General features: G+C 37.6%; 1 protein-coding gene and 1 non-coding gene across 5 annotated transcripts in view; one reads left to right on the plus strand and one right to left on the minus strand.

Annotated features, from left to right (window-relative positions):
* The window catches only part of ZRANB3 (zinc finger RANBP2-type containing 3), a 279,170-nt gene that overhangs the window by 250,928 nt on the left and 1,304 nt on the right, over nucleotides 1-26,938 (minus strand). For 3 of the 4 annotated variants that reach the window (XM_043487604.1, XM_043487603.1, XM_043487605.1), the window contains exon 2: nucleotides 2,183-2,350. In XM_043487604.1, coding sequence (XP_043343539.1) covers nucleotides 2,183-2,343 — 161 coding nt within the window. In that variant the 5' untranslated portion in view covers nucleotides 2,344-2,350. Of the gene's footprint in view, nucleotides 1-2,182; nucleotides 2,351-26,938 lie in introns of those variants that run through there. The other variant, XM_043487606.1, reaches the window with a different exon arrangement.
* Nucleotides 11,379-11,485, plus strand: LOC122454062. The gene has a single exon (XR_006273282.1). It is a non-coding gene; the product is annotated as a U6 spliceosomal RNA (small nuclear RNA).

A 26,938-nucleotide genomic window follows, 5' to 3' on the forward strand; every position in this document is an offset into this window, starting at 1 on the left:
AATTCAGTGGGTATCACTATATTCCTACAAGAACACCACAATGAAATTCCAGATAAGCAAAACGAGGCATTGGTGGTACAAATGGAACTCTTACACACTGTGGACACAAGTATAAAACAGTAAAACCACTTTGAAAAATGTATGGCCGAGTTATGGGTTAAACTGTAACCCCAAAATTCATATGTTGAAGTCTTAGCACCCAGCCCCTCAAAATGTGACCTGATTTGGAAACAGAGTCACTGCCCATGTGACTGGTCATTAAGGTGGGCCTGAATCCAATTATGACTGATGTCTTTATAAGATGGGAAATTTTTGACACAAATAGAAGGAAGATGATGTGAAAAGACATTGGAAGAAGATACCCAACAAAAAGCCAAGAAGAGAGACCTGGAACAGATTCTCCTCTCACAGTTCTGAGAAGCAATCAACTCTGCCAACATCTTGATTTTGGAATTCTAGACTCAAGAACTGTGAAAACAGTAAGTTTCAGTTGTTTAACCATTCCCCACCCCCCAGTCAATACTTCATTTTGATAGTACTGACAGATTAACACAGGTGGCATCTACTTAGTGGAATATATGCATGTTTATAACCCAATGATTCCTCTTCTTGATATATGCACAATAAAAATGTGTATATATTTTTACCAAAAGAATAGTCTAAGAATGTTCACAGCACTGTTATCTTTAAAGGCCTCAAACTAGAAACAACCCAGTGCTCATCAACAGTACAATGAATAAATAAATTATGGTATATTTACCCAATGGAATTTTATATAGCAATGGGAATGAACCAATTACAACTACGTGCAACAATACTGAAGGATCCTGTAGTGATGGAGAATGAGAAAAGTCAGACACAAAAGAGTACAAATGGATGATTCAGTCCAGTTCAGTTCAGTTGTTCAGTCATGTCCGACTCTTTGCAACCCCACTGACTGCAGCACTCCAGGCCTCTCTGTCCATAGCCAACTCCCAGAGTTTACCCAAACTTATGTCCATTGGATGATTATAATAATACAGTTGAACATGTAAAAGTAATGTGTGGCATAATAAGTCAGGATGGTGATTACACTTGGAAAGGAGGGAGCCAACAGGGATTGGGAGAGGGCAAAAGGAAGGTTTCTGGGATGCGGGTGATGTTCTACTTTGTGATTCTGGTGAATGACTATCTTCAAGTTGTATGTTTATGATCTGCAGATGCTTTTCCATATATTTTATTCATCATTTAAAAAGTTCTTTAAAAACTGAGTACGTGAGTAAATAGATTAGAACAGTTCAATCATATATATGAGAGGTTTTTAAAAACAACCATAATGTAACACAGATAATGAGACATTAATGGAAGCATAGGATAAAGAGAAAAGGTCAAGTATAAGTCTAACTGGAGTAGCAGAAGAAGATACTGAAGAGAATGGGTGAGAATCAATATTTGAATACTGAAAATTTCCCAGAATCAACATGACACAAATTCCACATTAAAAATGTATAATACCAACCAGGATAAATAAAAAGCAAATCATATAGAATAAATTATAGTGCAACTGCAGTACTCCAAAGACAAAGAGAAAACTTAAAATCAGATACAGATATAACATAGATGATTTATAAAGGCATGAAAAATAGATCAATTTCTGTTTTTTGGAAAATTCTCATGTAAAAGCCAAAAAGAGTAATATGATGAACACACTATAATACCACTCAAATGTTCACAGTGTTACTATTTTGGCTGACCCCTCAAAGTTTCTCTAAACAAATACATGCCTTTCCCTTTTGGGAAAATGCAGAAAATGGGCTTTCGATAGCAGGATTCTTTATTCCCAAATTCTTTATCATGCATTTCACAGGAACAAAAACATTATTCTGTTCAACTATAACACCATCACTGTATCTATAAATTGATAACATCACTCTAATAGAGTCCAGTTGAAGTTCTCCCAGTTAACCCAAAAATGTCCTCTAAAGCTTTTCTTCCTACTTATTCAGGATCTAGCTATTATTTCATGATCCAGTTAAAAAAAAAAAAATCAAATCAATGGGAAGACTATGTATACACAAAAAATTTTTTTCATTGTTGTTCAGTCGCTCAGTCATATCTGACTCTTTGCTACTGAACAACAATGAAAAAATCACACACACTTGACAGATTAATCATTTTACCATGTCTTGAAAAAAGTACTTACCTGCCATCTCTTCTCAGGGCAAAAGTGATGCCATCTTTCTGGAAAGGAAGCAGCTTTGCTCTTAGTTTGTCAGGCAAAAAATCCAGGTGTTTATAAGATTCATTTGTCAAACAAGAAATTTGAGGTGTAAGACACTTTTTTATGTTATGACCTCTGGACATGATGATCCTAAAAACAAAACAAAACAAAAATCACAAGGGGGAGGGGTGAAGGAAATAGATATTACTAAGTGTATTAGAAAATTAAAGATAAATAATAATATTAAAGTACTTATTAGTAGTCTTGATATACCAGATATAAACTGGTTAAATTGTGTTCTCAGAATAAGCAATTAAGAAAATTCAAAGCACTGAATCCAAAAGCAATTACTTGTTGCACTGTCTAGGGACCAGCATTTTCTATTTCATTTGTATCCTATTATATATAGTTGAGCCATAATGTAGCAATAACCTCTCTTTTAAGCAACAAATGCATTACTGAAAAGTTATAAATCAACTAGATTTATAAATGAAATATATTATTTTTAAAATAAGGAATGAATTTGTTACAGAAAGATGAAATTCTTTTTTTTTTTTGAAACTTTTTTTATAGTTGATCCTTTTATAGATACTCATCTTCACATTATATCAGATTTTCTAAGAATGAAGTCAAATTAAATTTTATCATTTGTTTAATTTATTTATTTATTTGGGCCTACCATGTGGCTCGTGGCATCTTGGTTCCCTGATGGGATGGAACTTGGGCCCTCAGCAATCAAAGTGGAGAGTCCTAATCACTGGATCCCCAGGGAATTTCCTAAATTGCACTTTAAAAATGATAAGATACAAAGACACTAACTCCAAATTTATAATTATTAAATTAGCTCAATATTATTAAATGAGATTGATTTTTAAATATTAAAATGAATTCTTTAACCACTTGAATCCACAGTATAAACACAGCCTGATTAGCACCTTTCTCACCAGTGGGTTTCCACAGCTATAGTTTTAATTTTCTAACATAAAAATTTCATATATCAAAAAAAAAAAAAAATTTCATATATCTTCAAATTCTTAGACCTCTGCAAGAAAAAATCCTATTAAATCACTGAACTATAAAGCTTCTTTAATAAGACACTTTGTATTTAGATTGCAACATTCATCTATTTATAACCTCATTTCATTTTAAAAACAAATTTGCTTTAATTATCAATTGCTTGCAGACTTATAAACTTCAGCCTCTCACTCCCCTAAAAAAGTAATTAATCTCTGTATATAATGTTTAAGAATATCAAGAATTTGACAAATATATATTATTAACAAATACGTACAACATGCCACAATCTAGAGAAGCAAGGATCACACCCCCACAGAGCTTACATTCTTGAGGGGTAGACCGAAAATAAACAGATAAACAAGGAGATTAATTACAGTATATAGTACAAGTATTATGAAGGAACTTAAGAGGCTAATAGCTACTTTACGCAAGCTGACCAGGAAAGTTCACTCTTAGGTGATGCCTGCTCTACAGTCTAAAGGATGTGAAAGAACCAGTCAGGTTCAAAGTTGATAGAAGAGCACTCCGGGTGAACAGAATAAGTGAAAGGACCCTAATTTGAGAAAGGGCTTAGTGATTTCTAGAAACAGAAAGCAGGCCAATGAGGTTAAACCAAGCGACAGAATGACATGAGATGAAGCTATTGAGATAATCAAATGTCAAATCACAGAAGGCTGTCATAAAGAGTTTGGATTCCACTTTAAGAATGAAGGTAAGTCAATGGAGATGTCTTGCCAAATACACTATTAGGCAGATATAGCTATTTAAATGTAATTAAAATAAAAAATTAAATTCCTCAGCTCCATCCACCATGTTTCAATTTTCAACAGCCACATATGGCTAGTGGCTATCATACTGAATGGTTCACATACACAAAACACTTCATTCTTCACTGAAAGTTGTATTGGATAGTAATCACTGAAAAGTTTTAAGCAGGGCAGGAACATAATCTGACTTATAGTTCAAAAACTACCAGATGAGGATAAAGCTGTCAATAGAAAGGCAGGGAGAAATGTTCTTATAGGACTTGGCCAGTCCACAAAGCCCATACTGCCTCAGTGATGACTGAATTTAGAGGTGATTTATAACTCAGACCTGTTCTCAGAAGCAACACTGAGTCAGTATCCCCAGTACCCTGTCAGCAATAATAACAAAACTCTGAATAAAGAATAGAAAAATGGCTCAAAAGGGGGGAAAGCATGAAACTCCTCATCATGCTGCGAAGCACATGGCAAAAATCATCTTAACTATGGAACTATAGAGATTTAGGAAATCTCTCAGAGCTAAAGCTAACAGGACTTGCTGATGGAGTACATGGGGGGAATGAGGGAAATGTGAAATCAAGATGTATGTTTAGTGTGATGGAGTTGTACAATTTACTGAGAGGCTGCACAAGTTACTTAAAGGCTAATGAACAAATGGATTGGGAAGAAAAAAAAAATCAACAGATCTTTTAGGAATATATACAGTTAGAGATGACCACAAGATAAGAAGTGGACATGTCAAATAGACTTGAAAATACATCAGTCTGGAACTCTAGGGAGAGATCAAGGGTGGTATGTGTTGGCAGTCACCTTGGGATAGTAAACCTATATCATTTTTTGCAGCCACCCAACATCTGGGACCCCTGCTATATTTAGAAATTTCCTTACATTACATATATGGGTGGGAGTCAGGTATCACCTTCCAAAAATAAAGCTGGAAATAACAGATTCTTGCTCTCCCAGTTTGCCTTACACATATAGATTTTGCTAATCAGATATACCCATTTCAGTCTTTAACCTAGAAAGTAAAAATTCAAAAGCATTGGGATTAAGTGAAATTTACTCTGGTAAGGGTAGTAACAGCAGAAAGAGTCATGTCCACTTTCCAGAAGGAATAAGGGCTTAGAAACCTTTCAGGGTAAGTGGCATAAGGGATACCATGTTTTAGTGACGGACACTGCAAGAAGCTAAGAAAAATATACAAAATATACAAAATCATTTTAGTACCTATTATCTCTGCTTTTTAATATTGTAAAAAAAAAATTAACAAATACTCCAAGAAAAAGAATATCCACTATGTTGAGGTCACATTGCAACTTTTATGAGGACTGAATCAGGCACTGTTATTAGTAAAAATAAACAATGAAACTAAAATAATCTTAATAAAAACTGTTCTAATAGAGTAACAAGAGAAAAAATAATTATTTAATATGAAGATGGAAGAACTCTGAAAGAGTAATGTTTAGAAAAAATTAAACTAAAATTATGAGCTGGCTCACTTATAATTCAAATAGGTACCTGAATGCATAAAGAATTTAAAATGTAGTGGTACAATCTAATTAATAGAAAAGGAATGTTTTACTTAATACTCAAAAGAAAAACACTTTTAGAAAACCATTTCCTATTTATACTATCTTTCTTAAAGAAGTACTTACATTTCTTGGTTGTAAAACCTACTATGAAGCCACATAATGAAGTCAGTGTAGTACTAGCATAACGATAGACAGATCAATGGTTTAGAATTCAGAGTCCATAAATAAACACTTAGAGTCAGCTGATTTTTGACAAGGGTATCAAAATAATTCAAGAGAAAATGAATAATCTTTTCAAGAAATAGTGCTGGGACAACTAGATGTTCATATCCACATATAAGAGTGAAACCAGACCCCTAACTCACACCATGCACAAAACAAGTAAAAATGATCAAGGGCTAAAACTAAAAAACTGTTAAAAGAAAGCATAAGAATAAATCTTGGTGACTGTGAGTTATGCAATGGTTTCTTAGATACAATGCCAAAAATAAAAGTAACAAAAGAATAGATAAAATGGATTTCACCAAAATTTAAAACTTTGGTGTTGCAAATAATACCATCCAGAAAGTAAGGGCAATCCACAAAAAGGGAAGAACAATCTGCAAACTATATCTAACAAAGGACTTAAATCTAGAATATACAAGAACAACTATAACTTAATGAAAAAAAAAGACAATCCAATTTTTAAATGGGCAAAAGATCTGAATAGACATTTCTCTAAAGAAGATACATAAATGGCCAATAACTACACAAAACGACGTTCAACATCATGAATATTAAGAAAATGGCAAATCAGAACCACAGCAAAACATCACTTTATACTTGTTAGGATGGCTAATGTAAAAAAGATAGCTGACAAGAAGTTTGGCAAAGCGTGGAGAAAATTAGAAGCCTCAAACACTGATTGTGGGAATGTATACAAGTGTAATCATTGTGAAAATCAATATAGCAGTTCATCAAATGTTAAACATAATTACTATAAAACCTGAAAACTCTACCTCTAGGTATACACCCAAGATAAATGAAAATATACATCTACATAAAAACTCACATACAAACTTTCATAGCAGCATTATTATAGTTAAAAAATAGAAACCTAAATGTTTATCAACTGATGAACTGATAAATACAGTATATCCATGCGATGGAATATTATTTGACAGCAAAAAATGAATAAAATATTAATACGTGCTACAACATGGGATGAATCTTGAAAACATGCTAAGTGACAAAAGCCAGTCACCAAGAACCACATATTGTGTGATTCCATTTTTATGAAAAATCTAGAAGAAGCAAATCCATAGAGACAGAAAGTAAATGAGTGGTTGCCTAGGGCAGGAGTCAGGGGGATGGGGGGAGAGTAGGAATACAGGGGAGGAGAATAAAGAGCAACATCAAATGATTACTAGGTTTCTCTTTAGAGTGAAGAAAATGTTAAAAAATTAGATCATGATAATGGTTCTACAACTCTGAATATACCAAAACCCACAGAATTGTAAAATAAATGAATTTTGATTTTATTTTTGGGTGAATTTTATCTCATTAGGCTGTTAAAAAAAAAAAACCACTGTAAAAACTTCAATCAATGTAATTTTCAAGAATAACAAAATAAATAAGAGAATTTATATGGTAATCTTAACGGTACAGGGAGAGAAGCATTTGATAAAATTAAAGATCTGTTCAGAGTAAAAGCTCCCTGACATAGGAAAAACAGAAGAAGACATTTCATATGATGAAAAGATTTTACCAAAAACCTTCAGTGAACATCTTAAGGTAAAATGTTGACAGCTTTCTTTGCAAGGTCAGAAAAGACACAAAAATGCTTACTATCTCAAGTTTTATTTAACAATGGAAATCAATTGAACAAGGCAAAAGAAAAGAGAAAAAAATTTTTAATTCACACACGACATAGGATTATGTACAGAGAATAAAAATAATCCAGTAGGAGATTTATAAGCAAATTTAGTAAGGTTGATGAATACATGACCAATATACAGAATCCATTATGTTCCTCTACATAGGCAAAAATGAGAAAATAAAATGTTAAAATTGATACCATTCTTAAAAACATCAAGAAATTCAAAGATCAGAAATAAATCTAATAAAAGGATGCACAAGACCTGTATATGGAAACTATAAAAGATTTCTAGAAAAGAAGGTGTAAAACAAAGAATTGATAACCCTGTTACTAGATTGGAACTGATAAGTGTCAGCAAAGAGGTGATGCCTATGCCACTGAAACAATATGAACACCAGTGAAAATAGGCCCTGTTTTCAGTTCTGAAGGTGGGGAAAGAACTAATATTTCTGGAGTGTCTGTCTTGTGCCAAGAACTTGAACATATGCTATCTCATGTAATTCTGCTATCTCATGTAATTCTGCTAAGAACCCTATGAAATAAGTATAGCTCAGTTGGTAAAGAATCCACCTGCAATGCAGGAGACCCCGGTTCAATTCCTGGGTTGGGAAGATCCCCTGGAGAAGGGATAGGCTACCCACTCCAGTATTCTGGCCTGGAGAATTCCATGGACTACACAGTCCATGGTGTCGCAGAGTCAGATTTGACTGAGTGACTTTCACTTTCATATTCACTAATGAGTAAACTATAACATGGTGGATAAGAAAGCCAGGATTCAAATACAAGTTTCAGTTCAGTTCAGTCGCTCAGTTGTGTCCAACTCTATGCAACCCTGTGGACAGAAGCACACCAGACTTCCCTGTCTATCATTAACTCCTGGAGCTTGCTCAAACTCATGTCCATCAAGTTGGTGATGCCATCCACCCATCTCATCCTCTGTTGTCCCCTTCTCTTCCTGCCTTCAATCTTTCCCAGCATCAGGGTCTTTTCCAATGGGTCAGTTCTTCACACCAAGTAGCCAAAGTATTGGAGTTTGAGCTTTAGCATCAGTCCTTCAAATGAATATTCAGGACTGATTTCCTTTAGGATGGACTGGTTGGAACTCCTTGCAGTCCAAGGGACTCTCAAGAGTCTTCTCCAACACCATAGTTCAAAAGCATCAATTTGGCACTCAGCCTTCTTCATGGTCCAACTCTCACATCCATACAAGACTACTGGAAAAACCATAGCTTTGACTAGATGGACCTTTGTCAGCAAAGTAATATCCCTGCTTTTTAACATGCTGTCTAGGTTTGTCATAGCTTTTCTTCCAAGGAGCAAGCATCTTTTAATTTCGTGGCTGCAGTCACCATCTGCAGTGATTTTGGAGCCCAAGAAAATTAAGTCTGTCACTGTTTCCATTGTTTCCCCATCTATTTGCCATGAAATGATGGGACTGGATGTTTATATGGCTACAAAGCCTGAAATGAAACGAAGTCTCATCCAAAGATTTAAAACACAAACAAAATCAATCTATCAAACAAGCAATTCCTGTCTTGATGTATGCTTCTATGGAGTATACATACAGTCACTTAGAAAACTACTGATAATTTCTTCAATAACTACACATGCAACTATCATATGACTCAGCAACTGTACTCCTGGGCATTTACCCTAGAGGAAAAATGTCAAAATTTATGTCTACACAAAACTTATAACTATACCGAAATGTGAATGTTTACAGTAGCTTTATTCATTATAGTGAAAACCTCAAACCAGCCTAACTGGAATGGATCATTCTACAAGGTAAATGGTTAAACAAACTGGTACACACATATCATGGAATACTAGTCAGCAAAAAAATAAAAAAGGCACAACGGACACACACAATATGGATGAGTCTCCAGAGATTTGTGCTGCTGAAAAAGTCAATCTCAAAAGGTTACATTTGACTCCATTTATGTAACATTCTTCAAATGACAAAACTGTAGAAATGGAGAAGAGATTAGTAGTTGCCAAGGGTTAAGGTGGGGAAAAGAAAGAACAGATTGTGACTCTAGAAAGGCAACATGAGGGACCCCTATGAGAGGGAAATGTGCTCCATCTTCATGGTGTCAATATCCTGTGTTACAGTTTTACAAGATATTACCATTGCAGGAAACTGGGTAAAGGGTAGACAGGATTGTACCTGCATTATTTCTTTGCATTATTTCTCACAACAGCTATGAATTTACAATGACTTCAAAATTAAAACTTCAGTTTTAAAAGTTGGAAAAGCAAACACACTGGCTTAACATGTAACAATGAATCTGAAGTTTGGCATAATGAGGGCCAAAAAGTTAAAACAGGATCACGTAGCTAGTGGCAGAGGTAATACATCTGGGTCTGTACTCTCTTTTCAAGGTAAGAATGCTCCATCTCAAAAAAAAAAAAAAAAAAGAATGCTCCATCTCTGCCTCAGGGCTAAATCCCAGTGAAAATATCTATTTTAAATAGAATATTTGCTCTGTAAAGAATTTACAGTTAAAAAATATTCACTTAATGAATTTCATTTTTTTCATGTATTCAACAAAAAAAATATACTTTCATGTTTATGTGGAGCAGACATTGCAGAAGGCTCTGGATATATAACAAAATAGAACAAACACAATTTTCAAGAAACACTACAGGGAATGTACCAGGCAGATGTTAGTGGAACATATAAGAGGGACAGTGTTCAGATTTGGGGTTTTGGAAGGCTTCTTAACAGATATACATATCAAGGCTGAGATCTGAAGAACAAATAGACAATAACCAGATAAGTTTATACAAAGGACTTCCCTGGTTCAGTGGCTAAGATGCCATGCTTCCAATTCAGGGGACCCAGGTTTGATCCCTGGTCAGAAAATTAGATCTCGCATGCCACAACTAAGACCTGGTGCAGTCAAATAAGTAAATAAATAAAAATAAATATATATATTTTAAAAGTATAAAGGAAATGAATTGGAAGTAAAAGGAAGAGAGCATGAAGGAATTCTCAGTCTGCATCTCACTATCAGTAAATCATTCCCTCTTCATTAAATCGCTTTTTTTTTTCATTTAGATTCTGGAACACTACACCCTCATGGATTTTATCATGTATCATTTTGTTTTGGTCTAAACTTTTCCCTTTTCCTCATCTCCCTGTCCTCTTAAGAGAGTACCAGGGCTCGGGTTTTAGCATCCTCTGCTCTATCCTTTAGAGATCTCATTGGTTTCATGCCTTTAAATACCACCTCTATGCCAATGACTCCCATACGCGTATGCGAAGATCAGACCTCTTCTTAACTTCAGATTTGTTTGCATATTTAACCAGACATTTCTACCTAGCCGTCTAACAGACATCTGAAACTTACTGTGGCCAAAATGAACTCTAGATCTTTCTCGCAAACCTTCCTCCATCAAGGGTCTTCCCTATCCCATCTTGCCAGTTACTCACACCAATTCCTTGACTTGACGCTTTGCCTCACATTGCACATCCAATCCACCACCATCTTCTGTTGGCTCTACATTCAAAATATATCCAGAATCCCACCATCTCCACACCTACTCGCCCGACCTGAGCCACCATCATGTTACCTCCAAGCCTGAATTCTTGCAATAGCCTGATCCTCCAAGATGCCATCGTGCTCCTTACATTCTCCTCAACTCAGCAGTCAGTGAGATACTTTCACAACGTAAATCTGATCACATTACTTCTCAGCACTCCTTGGTGGCTCCTGATGTTACCTGGATAACATCTGTCAATGGTTTATGAGCCCTTCTACACTCTGCACCCTTCTCCTATTACCTCCCCACCTCACTTTTTCCTGTCAAACTTATGTTCTTATGCATTCCTGCTTTGGACTCCACACCAGCTGGTCCATCAGCCTATACCACTCTCCTCATCCCCATCCCCCACTGCTTCCTCTTTGCATGGCTACTGCCCTTGTTTCCTTCTAGACTTTCCTAAAATGCCAATCTCTCAGTGAACACTTAACTTGACCACCTTATTTAAAACTACAATGTTTGTGCTTGCTTAGGCAGCACACACTCTAAAATTAGAACAATATAGAGAACATTAACATGGCTCCTGCACAAGGGTGACACACAAATTCATAAAGTGTTACATATTTTTGAGAGAGAACTTTAAAGTAAATATGACAAAACATTAACAATATGTGATTCTCGATTAAGAGCATATTTGTACCATTCTTGCGACTATATATCTTAAATTTTTCAGAATAAAAACTTTTAAAACAAAAAAATTGAACTCCCTTTTATCCGTTACCTGCTCTACTTTTTCTTTCCTGGTACCACTCATCAACTTGTAAAACACTATATAGTTTACATACTTACTGTGGGTTTTGTTTTTTTCTCTTTCCACTAGGCTAGAAACTCTCCAAAAGGGCATAAATTTTTGTCTGTTTTATTTCGGGTGTATTCCATGCACCTAGACCAGTGCCCGGCACTATGCACTTGATATTATTTGTTGTATTAAAACTTCAGGAGCTTCCCTGGTAGCTCAGTGGTAAAGAATCTGCCAGCCAATGCAGAGGACATGGGTTTGATCCCTGATCTGGGAAGATCCCACATACCTTAGAGCCACTAAGCCCATGTGCCACAACTACTGAGCCTGTGCTCTAGAGCTCAGAAGCCACAACCACTGAGGTCTGCTTTCCTGAAAGGCCATGCTCTGCAACAAGAGAAGTCACTGCAATGAGAGGCCCGCACACCGTACTAGAGAGTAGTCCCCCACTCTTTGCCCCAACTAGAAAAGCCCAAGCAGCAACAAAAACACTGCAGCACAGCCAAAGATGAATAAATACTAAAAACAAAAAAATTCAAAGGGCAGGGACCATGATTAAACAGTCTAGAGGTAGAACCATTCCTAGAGATGAGACAACATAAGACGGGACCACTGGAGTGCGTAGCTGAACTAGTGTGAAAATAAAGTTTACAGGCAATACGACAGTTGAGGAACTAAAAACCTAACATACCAGATCAGCTAAGGTGTGCATTCAAATGTAGAAGTCAGGATGTAGGCAGACAGAAAGAAAACCAAGTTCAAGTTACAGCAGGGAAAATGACACAGTTTGCAAAGTGATTAAGATTAGAGAGGGGGTAGTTTATTAAATATGGATTAAATATGGTTTCATGTTAGAATATCAGGGTATTAGAATACTGCAATTTAAAAATAAGTTCAGGGTCTTCCATGGTGGTCCAGTGGCTAAGACTCCGAGCACCCAATGCAGGGGGCCCTGGTTCGATCCCTGGTTGGGGATTTAGATCCCATATGCCACAGCTAAGAGTCAGCATGCCAAAACTAAAGACCCCACATGCTGCAGTTAAGACCTAGCACTGCCAAATAAGTAAAATTAAATTTAAACACAAGCTCAGTTAATCTAAGTAACTAAATTTTATAAATTCATCCCAAACAAAAATTGTTAGTGGAAATGGTCCTAATTACTATGGCAATTTGGTTACATGGACACAAGTAAATGTAAAAATACTTAAATAAATCTTGGGTGACTTACGACAAGCAACTTGATTACTCATTCCTCCTCTCCTCTCATCCACTGATAATAGAAAGCAAGTAGTCAAAGATGAGGGAGGAGGACTACAAGCTAGTAACACCGGTGCTTCCCCAAGTTAAGTACAGAAATAAGCATGTATTAACAGAAATAATTCCAAGTTCCTTATTGGAAATACAAATTGAGCTAAAATAAATTGCTAGTTCCCACAAATGGTGAATATGGAAGTCTAATGGACAACTCTGCTCTAAAGTACATGGATCCAGAAAACACAAGTTACCGAAACAAACTTGGGTCCACACGCTGACATGCAGTAAAGCCAATCTACTGACACCAGGTTGTGATGAAGGAAAGCGGACATAGTATTAATTACAGGACACCAAGCAAGAACTCCAGGACTCTCAATGCTCAAAAAGCCTGAAATCCGCAAAGGTTTCAGCAAACCACTTTTAAAGGCAACCAAAGGGAGGGGGCATCCCAGAGCATGTGATCAGCTGTGCACAATTCTCTGACTGGTTGATGGTGAGGTAACAGGGTGGGGTCACAGGGGTTAACATTATCAATCCTTAGGCACCTGTAGGCTGTAGGGGCTATGTACTCAAGGTCAACAATTAAGTAGTTACTTTCTCCCAGTTGGTGGGGGTTTTAGCAGCTGTAAAGAATCTGCCTGCAAGGCAGGAGATGTGGATTCGATCCCTGGGTCTGGAAGATCCCCTGGAGAAGGGAATGACTACCCACTCCAGTATTCTTGCCTGGAGAATTCCACGGACAGAGGAGCCTAGTGGGCTACAGTCCATGAAGTCCCAAAGAGTCAGAAACGACTGAGCAACTAACACTTTCACTTTAGCCTCTGTAAAACCACTCAGGAAATGGGCATCAGAGACTATTCTCTAGGAAACACAGAGGAGCTAAAGCAGAGGATATGACGGAGGGGTCTGTCCTGGGAAGGCCCTATAGGGTCCTGCTCAGTTACAGACACACTCACAAAAACAACAGCAGCAGTTTGAATATGAGTTTGAAAAGGCAGTCTATGAAGATGTCACTTACCTACTCAGATACTTCCAGTTATTACCCACAAAATCATATACTCAAATCTTACGAACTCTTCAGATTTCATCAGAATTTATAAATGTACCTATTTGATATTTTGCCATACTTCATAGTTTCATAATAGAGAACATTCTGCTTCGTGTTTTATCTGATATAGGTATATTAAGGATTGTCAGTAAGTTACAAACTAAATTTAATAAATTAACATCATGTTTTGTTAATAAAATTGAATCATGTTCTAAAATGATAAAAGATCAAGTTCAGAAAACCATAAAATTACATAATATTTTTAAAATAACTGATGGGACTTTAAAATTGCCATATCTAATATCTAATTACTTTAAAAGCAAGGACACTACAATCTTCCATTCTACAGGGAACTGTTTTCAGAAAGATAAAATAACTCCTACTAATGAATGATCTCTTTCTGTCAGGCAGTACAGTAAGAAAATTTAGAAAATCTATAATTCTCAAAACAACTCACAAAGATAAGTTATCATTATCCTCACATTAAGGACAAGAAAACTGAGATTCAGAGATATTAAATAATTTATCACCAGTTAGTAAGTGGTGATATTAAGTCTAGAACTCTGACTGGTCTAATGTAAAGTCTGAATTTTGCTATTATGCAACACTGCCTCTTAAAATCATTCATTCAACAAGTAACTGTTGAGTGGCTATTATGTATTAGGCATTGAAGAGGGTGCCAGGTAAACAAAGATGACTTTGTGCCATTGGAGCCTCACCCTCCAGCTAAATCTAAGGTGGAAATAAGAGTTATAAACAAATAATTGCAGCACAATGAAGTAAGCGCTATGAAAGAAGTATACATAACAATACCACACATAAGTGAGAGTGTTGAACCAAGTGAGGTAGCAAGCAATCAAAGGAGGCTTCACTTAGAGAAAATGCTTGGAATGCAGTACACCTTATTTAAATACTTGATGTAACTCAAAACTTAAAGAAAGAGGGGAGTTTGCTGATGGAAAATCAAGGAGATTCTAAAGAGAAAGAGGCCATATTTGCAAAACTATAAAGTTTCACAAAATCCTAAGCAGTTTAGCATAACTAAAAAATTAAACGCTTTGTGACAAGTGGTAAAGAAGTAAAAATAGATCAGGTCAGGGAGGTTTCCTTATGCCATATTAAAAAAAGAGTTTAAACTTTATTCTGTAAGGAATTGGGAGCCTTTCCTAGAGTTTAACCAAGTCACTACTTTACAAATATTACCTTGGCAAATTTGTAAGAATGGATGTGGGGACAAGGACAATCTTTAGAGGAGTACTACAAATAGTCTGGGTAATATATAATCTCTTAGCTTCAGACTCCTACATCTAATTACTTACCTGACATCTTGGATGTCTCAAAGTGCTGGGCTGCACCCCACAGTCCTATAAGGCCTGCACTTGCCCAGTTTTAAGACCGAAGAAAGAGCCTGGAGTTAGCAACAGAGACAGCAGTTTAATGGATGAGGGCACTTACACGTCTGAAAGCAGGGTTCTGGAGAACTACCCCACCATGCGCTGCTAACAGGAGGCAAGGCAAGGTGGCAGCCTTTGCTCCCCGGGGTTAGGTGGGGAATTGATGTCTGGTGGTTGCATCAGTTACCTGGGAAACCAGTAGAGAAGCCCACCCTCAAGATCTCTTTGATAAAAGCAATCACTAGTTGGCCTGGGGGAAATGTAAGCAGGAAGGTCAGTCAGGTGAGTAGGGCACAGAGGAAGCACTGGCTGGTGGAGCAGGCAGCGCGCAGAGCCCAACAGAACAGCCGTCCTGACTGGCCTGACCGTACACACAGACATTTCTAGCCTAAATGTCCAAGACCAAAGTCTTCTAGTCTCCATCAAACCGTGTGCTCCCTGACCAACCCTCTCAGTAATAGTGCAGTCATGAAGTTACTCAAACCAGTAAATTGAGTTCATTCTTGTTTTTCACTTCTTCTTTAGCCACATTAAATTGATTAATTATTAACTATTCCCCAAACATATCGCAAACCCATTCGTTTCTTTCCACTCCGACAGGCATCACCCACCCCAAGCCATCAGTGTTCCACAGGAATATGCAGTACTTCCCAATAGGACTCTCCTACATTTACCTTAGTATCAGTTCACTTCCTTTATGCACTTACTGTGATTGAAAATTATTTTGATCTGTTTCCTCTCTCATTACAATGTCTTTATGAAGTCAAGGACCACAAACTTTTCATTCTGTTTTACTTCAGTACACTAGTATTGGGTTTCCCAGGTGGCGCTAGTAGTAAAGAACACACCTGCCAATGCAGAAGACATATGAGAAATGGGTTCAATCCTGGGGTCAGGAAGATCCCCTGGAGGAGGGCAAGGCAAACTATTATTTATGCTTGTATTATGGCCAGTATTATTGCCAGGAGAATCCTATGGACAAATAAGCCTGGCAGGCTACAGTCCATAGGGTCGCAAAGAGTTGGACAAGACGGAAGTGACTTGGTAGGCACACACCCACTCTAGCATTGTGGTTCAGTCGCTAAGTTGTGTCTGACTATCTGTGACCCATGAACAGCAACATGCCAGGCTTCGCTGTCCTTCATCATCTCCTGGAGCTTGTTCAGACTCATATCCATTTTAAAACTGCTATATCTAATATCTGCTATATCAATATGAGTCAGTGATACCATCCAACCATCTTGTACTCTGTCGTCCCATTCTCCTCCTGCCTTCAATGTTTCCCAGCATCAGTGTTTTTTCTAATAAGTCAGCTCTTTACATCCAGTGGCCAAAGTATTGGAGCTTCAGCATCAGTCCTTCCAATGAATATTCAGGACTGATTTCCTTTAGAAGTGACTGGTTTGATCTCCTTGCATTTCAAGGGACTCTCAAGAGACTTCTCCAACACCACAATTAAAAGGCATTGGTTCTTTGGTGCTCAGACTTTTTATGGTCCAAATCTCCTATCCATACGTTGACTACTGGAAAAACCATAGCTTTGACTAGAGGGACCTTTGTCAGCAAGGTAATGTCTCTGTTTTTCAATACGTTTTCTTGGTTTGTCATAGCTTTTCTTCCAAGGAGTGAGTGTCTTTTAATTTCATGACTGCAGTCACCATCTGCAGTGATTTTGGAGCCCAAGAAAATAAAGTCTGTCACTGTTTCCATTGTGTCCCATCTATTTTCCACAAAGTAATGGGACCAGATGCCATGATCTTGGTTTTCTGAATGCTGAATTTTAAGCCAGCTTTTTCACTCTCCTCTTTCATTTTCATAAAGAAGCTCTTTAGTTCCTCTTTGCTTTCTGCCATAAGGGTGATATCATCTGCATATCTGAGATTATTGATAATTCTCCCTGCAATCTTGATTCCAGCTTGTGCTTCATCCAGCCCTGCATTTCACATGATGTACTCAAATATAAGTTAAATAAGCTGGTGACAATATACAGCATTGACGTACTCCTTTCCCAATTTGGAAGCAGTCCACTGTTCCATATCCAGTTCCATGTCCGGTCCTGTTGCTTCTTCACCCACATACAGGTTTCTCAGGAGGCAACTAAGGTGGTCTGGTATTCCCATCTCTTTACGAATTTTACACAGTTTGTTGTGATCCACACAGTCAAAGGCTTTAACGTAGTCAATAAAGCAGATGCTTTTCTGGAATTGTCTTGCTTGTTCTATAATCCAGTGGATGTTGGCAACTTGATCTCTGGTTCCTTTGTCTTTTCTAAATCTAGCTAGAACATCTGGAAGTTCTTGGTTCATGTACTGTTGAAGCTGGAGCCTACCTTGGAGAATTTTGAGCATTACTCTGCCAGCATATGAAATGAGAGCAATTGTGCGGTAGTTTGAGCATCCTTTGGCATTGCCCTTCTTTGGGACTGGAATGAAAACTGAACTTTCCCAATCCTGTGGCCATTGCTGAGTTTTCCAAATTTGCTGGCATACTGAATGCAGCACATTAACAGCATCATCTTCTAGGATTTGAAATGGATCAGCTGAATTCCATTACCTCCACTAGCTTTGTTCACAGTGATGCTTCCAAAGCCCTCATATTCAATGAGAGAGTCCAAAAAGCAGTACTTGGATGCAATCTCAAGAATGACAGAACGATCTCTGTTCGTTTCCAAGGCGAACCATTCAATATGACAGTAATCCAAGTCTATGCCCCAACCACTGATGCCAAAAAAGCTGAAGTTGAATGGTTCTATGAAGCCCTAACAAGACCTTCTATAACTAACACCAAAAAAGATGTCCTTTTCATCAAAGGGGACGGGAATTCAAAAGTAGGAAGTCAAGAGATACCTGGAGTAACAGGCAAGTTTGGCCTTGGAGTACAAAATGAAGCAAGACAAAGGCTAACAGAGTTTTGCTAAGAGAACAAAACTTGGCAAACTTGTTTGGTCAGAGCAAACACCCTCTTTCAACAACACAAGAGATGATTCTACACATGGACATCACCAGACGGCCAATACAAAACCAGATTGATTATATTCTTTGCAGCCAAAGGTGGAGAAGCTCTATACAGTCAGCCAAAACAAGATCAGGATTTGACTGTGGCTCACATCATGAACTCCTTATTGCAAAATTCAGACTTAAACCAAAAAAAAGTAGGGAAAATCACTAGGCCATTCAGGTATGACCTAAATCAAATCCCTTAAGATTATACAGTGGAAGTGACAAATAGATTCAAGGCAACACATCTGATAGACAGAGTGCCTAAAGAACTATGGATGGAAGTTCATTAACAATATACAGGAGGTGGTGATCAAAACCATCTCCAAGAAAAGGAAAGGCAAAATGGTTGTCTCAGGAGGTCTTACAGATAGCTGAGAAAAAAGAGAAGCTAAAGGCAAAGGTGAAAAGGAAAGCTACATCCATCTGAATGCAGAATTCCAAAGAAAAGCAAGGAGAGATAAGAAAACCTTCTGAAGTAAACAATGCAAAGAAATAAAGGAAAACAACAGAATGGGAAAGACTAGAGATTGCTTCAAGAAAATTAAGAGATACCAACGGACTATTTCATGCCAATATGGGCACAATAAAGGACAAAAATGGTGTAGACCTAACAGAATCAAAAGATAGTAAGAAGAGGTGTCAAGAACACACAGAAGAACTGTACAAAAAAAGTCTTAAGGACCCAGATAACCACAATGATGTGATCACTCACCTAGAGTCCGACATCCTGGAGTGTGAAGTCGAGGGGGCCTTAGGAAGCATCACTCTGGTATTAGCCCAGGTCAATAAAAATAATATTAACAAAATCCAGCACCCACTAAGCACCAGGCATATATTAAATGCTTTACATATATTAAGTCATTTTAGTTTAACAATGGCCTGCGATTTCCTTTGTCTCAGTTTTACAGATAAGTAAACAAAGGCACTTGATAGTTAAGTACTCTGCCAAAGGTCACTCAGGGACAAGGAAGAACTCACAACCAAGCCTTCCCCGCCTGGAGCCCATCTTCTTGACCATTACCTAATACCTTTCGTAAGAGATGCTCAATATTTCATGACCAAATACACAATTGACATAGAGAGTAAAAAAGAAGAGGAACACATTAAGGAGACAGGGTGAATCTGAGGTACTCTGAAAAGACACAGTAGGATAAGTAGTTACAAATAGAAATAAAAGCATTCAGAAGTTATCAGATCCTACAGAAAGTCCCTACAAAATATTAGCCTTTGTATAAAAAGTAAGTATATATTTTAAAAAATTACATGTGCTCTTAAACTGTCACCACTTAGCTCCAACTCTAATAAAAACATATTTTAACAAAGCACAGAATGCCCCAATTAACCTTGACTATACAATGAAAAATTCTGTACTGTTAATATGAAATGAATATGCCTTTAGGTAGTATTCTACATCTGTAAAAATGTCAAACTTGTATTTTGTTAAAATATAACAGTACAGATATTGGGACTTCCTTGGCAGTCCAGTGGTTAAGACTGCACTTTATCTACAGGGAGAAAGGGTTCGGTTCCTGACCTGGGCGCTAGGATCCTGCATACCACATGGTGCAGCCAAAAAATTAAAAGTGCAGATACTTGTTTTTAACTTGACAAAATGACACCAAAATCCATCTAATAAAAAGCAAGAAAATGTGAGAACAGTGAGAAAACATCTAAAGAAGTGAAAGCACGCCATACCAGATACAAAAACATAAAGTTACAGAAATTAAGAAAATGGGTATGGTACAAGTCAAAGAAAAGAGCAATCAAACAGAAGAGAACCCAAACAAAACCAAGTATATATAAATTGTGAAACTGAAACAGGAGGGAGGTGGGCAGGGCACAACCTTTAAAAGAAGAACATAGTCTGACGACATGACATAAACTTATTAGAATCAAATAGGTTCAAGATAGCACATATTTGACTTCCACTAGACCTTGAGCCTCAGTACACATTCATTGTAACATATCAACAAGCTAAATGATACATACACAGGCACCATGACAGTTCTAAGGCTAACCATAAAGGACAAAAAATGGGCAGTGGCCCAATTCCTAGAAATCCCCACTCCTTCCCCCAAATATTTGGACTACTTCTCCCATTCATTAGCCTATGAAATTACCCAATTTAGAAAAGGATGAGGGACCAGAGACCAAATTGCTAATATCTGTTGGGTCATAGACAAAGCAAGACAATTCCAGAAAAACATCTACTTCTGTTTCATTGAAAATATCCCTGGTGGCTCAGAGGGTAAAGGCGTCTGCTTGCAATACGGGAGACCCGGGTTCAATCCCTGGGTGGGGAAGATCCCCTGGAGAAGGAAATGGCAACCCACTCCAATCTTATGGACGGAGGAGCCTCATAGGCTACAGTCTATGGGGTTACAAAGAGTTGGACACAACTGAGAAAGGACTATGCTAAAGCCTTTGTGTGGATCACAACAAACTGTAAAATTCTTAAAGAGATGGGAATACCAGACCACCTTAGCTGCCTCCTGAGAAACCTATATGCAGGTCAAGAAGCAACAGTTAGAACTGGATATGGAACAACGAACTGGTTCCACATTGGGAAAGGAGTACGTCAAGGCTGCATATTGTCACCAGTTTATTTAACTTATATTTGAGTGCATCATGTGAAATGCAGGGCTGGATGAAGCACAAGCTGGAATCAAGATTGCAGGGAGAAATATCAATAACCTTAGATATGGAGATGACACCACCCTTATGGCAGAAAGCGAAGAGGAACTAAAGAGCCTCTTGATGAAAGTGAAACAGGAGAGTAAAAAAAGCTGGCTTAAACCTCAACATTCAAAAAACGAAGATCATGGCATCTGGTCCCGTCACTTCATGGCAAATAGATGGGGAAACAATGGAAACAGTGACAGACTTTTTCTTGGACTCCAAAATCACTGCAGATGGTGACTGTAGCCACGAAATTAAAAGATGCTTGCTCCTTGGAAGAAAAGCTATGACCAACCTAGACAGCATATTAAAAAGCAGAAATATTACTTTGCCAACAAAGGTCCATCTAGTCAAAGCTATGATTTTTCCAGTAGTCATGTATGGATGTGAGTTGGACTATAAAGAAGGCTGAATGTTGAAGAACTGACGCTTTTGAACTGTGGTGTTGGAGAAGACTCTTGAGAGTCCCTTGAACTGCAAGGAGATCAAACCAGTCCATCCTAAAGGAAATCAACCCTGAATATTCATTGGAAGGACTGATGCTAAAGCTGAAACTCCAATACTTTGGCCACCTGATGCAAAGAGCTGACTCAGGAGAAAAGACCCTGATACTGGGAAACATTGAAGGCAGGGAAAGGGGACAAGAAAGGAGGAGATGCATCACTGACTCAATGGACATGAGTTTCAGCAAGCTGTGGGAGACGGTGAAGGACAGGGAAGTCTGGCGTGGTGCAGTTTATGGGGTCGCAAAGAGTCGGAGACGACTGAGCGACTGAACAAAACATAAATACGAATAGATTCAAAGGATGAGATCTGGTAGACAGAGGGACTGAAAAACGAAGGACGGACGTTTATACCACTGTACAGGAGGTGGTGACCAAAACCATCCCAAAGAAAAAGAAATGCAAGAAGTCAAAGCGGTTATCTAAGAAGGCCTTACCAACAGCTGAGAAAAGAAGAGAACTGAACTGCAAAGGAGAAAGAGAAAGATATACCCAACTGAATGCAGACTTCCAGGGAACAGCATGGAGAGATAAGAAAAAGTCTTTCTTTTTAAGTGAACAATGCAAAGAAACAGAGGAAAGCAACAGAATGGGAAAGACTGGAAATATCTTCAAGAAAATTAGAGACACCAGGGGAACATTTCATGCAAAGATGGGCACAATAAAGGATAGAAACAGCAAGGGTCTAAGAGAAGCAGAAGAGATTAAGAAGAGGTGGCGAGAATACACAGAATAACTAAACAAACAAAAAAGGTGTTAACAACCCAGATAACCAGATGGTGTGGTCACTCACCTAGCGCCAGATATCCAGGACTGTGAAGTCAAGTAGGCCTTAGGAAGCATTACTACCAACAAAACTAGTGGAGTAATGGAATATCAGCCGATCTATTTCGAATCCTAAAAGATGATGCTGTTAAAGCGCTGCACTCATTATGCCAGCAGATGTGGAAAGCTCAGCACTGGCCACAAGACTGGAAAAGGTCAGTGTTCATTCCGATCCCAAAGAAGGGCAATGCGGAAGAATGTTCAAAATAGCATGTTTCACATGCTAGCAAGGTAATGTTCAAAATCCTTTAAACTAGGTTTCAGCAGTATGTGAACCAAGAACTTTCAGATGTACAAGCTGGATATAGAAAAGGCAAAGGAACCAGAGATCAAACTGCCAGCATCCGTTGGATCACAGAAAAAGCAAGGGAACTCCAGAAAAACATCTACTTCTGATTCACTGACTACACTGAACTCTTTGACTGGGTGGATCACAATAAACTGTGGAACATTCTTAAAGAGATGGGAAGACTACATCACCTTACCTGACTCCTAGGAAACCTGTATGCAGGACAAGAAGCAATAGTTAGAACAGGACATGGAAAAACGGACAGGTTCAAAATCAGAAAAGGAGTATGTCAAGGCTATATACTGTCACTGTACTTATTTAATTTATATGCAGAGTGCATCATGGGAAATGGAGGGCTAGATGAAGCACAAGCTGGAATCAAGACTGCCTAGGGAAATATTAACAACCTCAGATATGCAGATGATACCATATATAGAAAGTGAAGAGGAACTAAAGAGCCTCTTGATGAAAGTGAAAGAGGAGAGTAAAAAAGGTGGCTTAAAACTCAACATTCAAAAAACTAAGATCATGGTATCCGGTCTCATCACTTAGTGACAAACAGATGCGGGAAAAGTGGAAACAATGGCAGATTTTATTTTCTTGGGCTCCAAAATCACTTCAGTCACCAAATTAAAAGACACTTATTCTCTGGAAGAAAGCTATGACAAGCCTACACAGTGTATTAAAAAGCAGAGACATCACTTTGCTGACAAAGGTCCATACACTCCAAGCTATGCTTTCCAGTAGTCATGTATGGATGTGAGAGTTGGACCATAAAGAATGCTGAGTGCCAAAGAAATGATTTTTTCAAATTGTGATGTTGGAGCAAACTCTTTAGTCCCTTGTACAGCAAGGAGATCAAAGCAATCAGTACTGAATGTTCATTGGAATGATTGATGCTTAAGCTGAAGCCCCTATACTTGGGCCACCTGATGCAAAGAGCTGACTCATTAGAAAAGACCCTGATGCTGGCAAAGATTAAGGACAGGAGAAGGGGTGACAGGATGAGATTTGTTGGATGGCACCACCAATTCAACAGACATGAGTTTGAGCAAACTGTGGAAAATAGTGAAGGGCAGGGAAGCGTGGTGTGCTGCAGTGCATGGGGTCCAGAAGTGTCAGCCATGACTGAGGAACTAAACAACATAAAAACTGTCAACCCCAAAGTCTGCGGCCACTGCTACATTTTGAGATGGCCCACACTGCCTGTGGAGTGTGTTTCTCTAAATAAATCCATTTCTTACCTATGAGTTTCTTTCTCATTCAATACTTGCTGTGATAAGACATCAAGAACATGAGCTTTATTAATTCCTAAGATTATATGTGGTCTCAGCTAAAAGTCTGTGGGTTCAAGTCCCAGTCTGGGTTTTGGCTAGGTCCAAGTCCCAACCCATGGGTTCAACTCCCAATCTGGCTACATGGTTTCAAAATCAAATGTAAAAACAGATAAAAATTGCATATACATATTATGTTTTATTATCTACTTTCTATTCATCATAAAGCTTTTTTAAGTATCACAAATAATCTAGAAACCATAAGGGCAAATACATAAATTTCAACACTAAAATAATTTATACTATATCAAAGAAGAACAGAATTAAAAAGTTAAAAACATGAAATTCAAAATGAGAGTAAAAGCAAAATACACAACAAGTTAAAAACCTATGAAGTAATTTCTTTAAAATTACTAAGAGTCTGTGAAAGATAATAGTCTACTCAAAAGAGATTAAACAATGGACAATGTACACATAAAAGATGCTCAACATCAACCAAATTCAACTAGATAGAATTAAATAAATGACAGATCACTTTTTACAATCAGACAGAATAGAATAAAAGATGGGAAACTGGTGCTCTGAAACACTGTTAGTTAGTAGGAAAGAAAACAGGCATAATCTCTCTGAAAGGCAATTTAGGAATTACAGAGTTTTGTATTAGTAAATAAATAATACAAAGTCACACTATTCCTAAAAAGTTAGATTTAAGGGATAATCAGGAAAGCATAAAAAAATGATGCTCATGATAGCATTGCTTTTAAAAATTAATAGTTGATCTAGCAATCCCACTTCTGGGTGTAGCTATATACCCAGAAGTATACATATGTATATACAAATATCCAAAAGAACACATATGTCCAAAAAGGTATAGACACATATGTCTAAAAAGAGGATCTTGACGTGACATTAACATTTACTGCAGCATTATTCACAACAGCCAATAAGTGGAAGCAACATAAATGTTCACCGCAGATGAATGGATAAATAAAATACTGAATATACATGGACTGTAAGCAATGAAATATTATTTCAGCCTTTAAAAAAAAAAAAAAAAAAGGGAGATCCAGCCATATGCCATGACATGAATGAACCATGACAGCAGGATGCTAAGTGAAATAAGCCAATCACAGAAGGACAAATACTTCATGATTTCACCACTTATATGAGGCACATAAAGTCAAACTCTTGGAAACAGAAAGTAGAATGGTGGTTGCCAAGGGCTGTGGAAGGCAGGAAAAGAGTCGTCAAGTTGTTCAGTAAGTAAAGAGTTTCAGTTTTGTAAGATGAAAAATTTCCACAGATCTGTTGCATGACAAGGTGTATATACTTAACACTACTGTACTATACACTTACAAGGGGTTAAAACTGTAAACTTTATATATTTTTTACCACAATTAAAAACAGTTAGGAAATGGTTATGTTAGAAATATACAGTGTAATTCTAGATAGCCATCAGAAATTATAATATTGATCTTCAGTCATAGTCACAGCCTACTTTTTGAGTCAAGAAAACTTACAAAAGAGCAAAGTAGTCTCATACTATTCATAGACATCTGTACCTATTAAGATAGAGATCTGAAAAGATACTCGTCAAAATTTCTAGAAGTATCTCTGAGCAATAGGAATACTAATGGGTTTCACTTCCTTTTAAATATTTTCCTGTGTTTTTAAATACAATGAGTATTATTATGTGATGCCAAAGGAGAACTCAAAAGAGGAAGTGACTGCCACTATTGGTTCCAGAATCCTAGGATGAAATTTCACATTTCTCACTATATGCCTGGCACATATTGGGGAATTAATAAAGAAGAGGCAGGATGAGCAGTGGTTAAGAATTCAGGAATGAGACAGAGCTGGATGTGAATCTCAGCTCCAAAGTTTGCTGACTGAGGCCTTAAAGTCTTATTGAGGGTGAGGACGGATAAAGTGGGAGATTGGCATTAACATATGTGCTGTGCTATGCTTAGTCGCTCAGTCATGTCCGACTCTTTGCAACCCCATGGACTGTAAGCCCACCCGGCTCCTCTGTCCATGGAATTTTCCAGGCAAGACTATTGGAGTGGGATGCCATGCCTGCTTCCAGGGGATCTTCCCAACCCAAGAATTGAACCCAGGTTTCCCGCACTGCAGGTGGCTTCTTTACCAGCTGAGCGACCTGGGAAGCCCACTGACATATACACACTACTATACATAAAACAGGTAACTAACAAGGGCCTATTGTATAGCACAGAGAACTCTACTCAATACTCTGTAATGACCTAAAGGGGAAAAAATTTAAGAGTGGATATATGTACATGCGTAACTGACTCACCTTGCTATACAGGAGAAACTAACACAACATTTGAAATCAACTAATACTCCAATAAAAAATTTTTTTAGTCTTCCCTGAGCTCCAGTTTCACCTATAAAAATGTCACAGAACAATCCTTGCAGATTGTTGAAGGGGACACTCTTGAAAGCACTTAACACCATTCCTGGCTCAGAGGAAATAGTCAATAAAATGAAAGCCATCATTACTATTTATTGACTTGATTTACACTGGAAGCACTCATGACAAAAAAAAATCTAAGCATCTACAGAAGAACTTTGTGCAAATTATAAGAAATTCCCAATTAGCATTAAAAAGAAAGAGGCAACACTTTGTCTGGAGGACCCAGAACACTGTTTGGCTGAAAAGTGTGATGACATTCCTGTATCTACCAGTATTACACTATAAAATTTACCATCTAGTTGATGTATAAACACCACTCATCAGTCTAGGACACAAACCTATCAGTGTTTGAAGTAAAAAAAAAAAAAAAAAACAGAAAATATGCTTAGTTTAGTCCTCCACATATAGAATGAAAAAACTAGCAACACATGACTAATGAAGATTTGACTTAGAGATAGGAGAACAAGTAACCCTATCATTAATTTTGTTTGGCTTCTGTCTTCCTCACTACTTTTGGATAAGGAGCCTGTCTTTTTGGCACTGCTATTCCTAAATCTGGCATAGTGCCTGGTTGGCCTGGGTT

Source organism: Cervus canadensis, chromosome 15 (genome assembly GCF_019320065.1).
Source record: "Cervus canadensis isolate Bull #8, Minnesota chromosome 15, ASM1932006v1, whole genome shotgun sequence".
NCBI classification, from domain to species: Eukaryota; Metazoa; Chordata; class Mammalia; order Artiodactyla; family Cervidae; genus Cervus; species Cervus canadensis.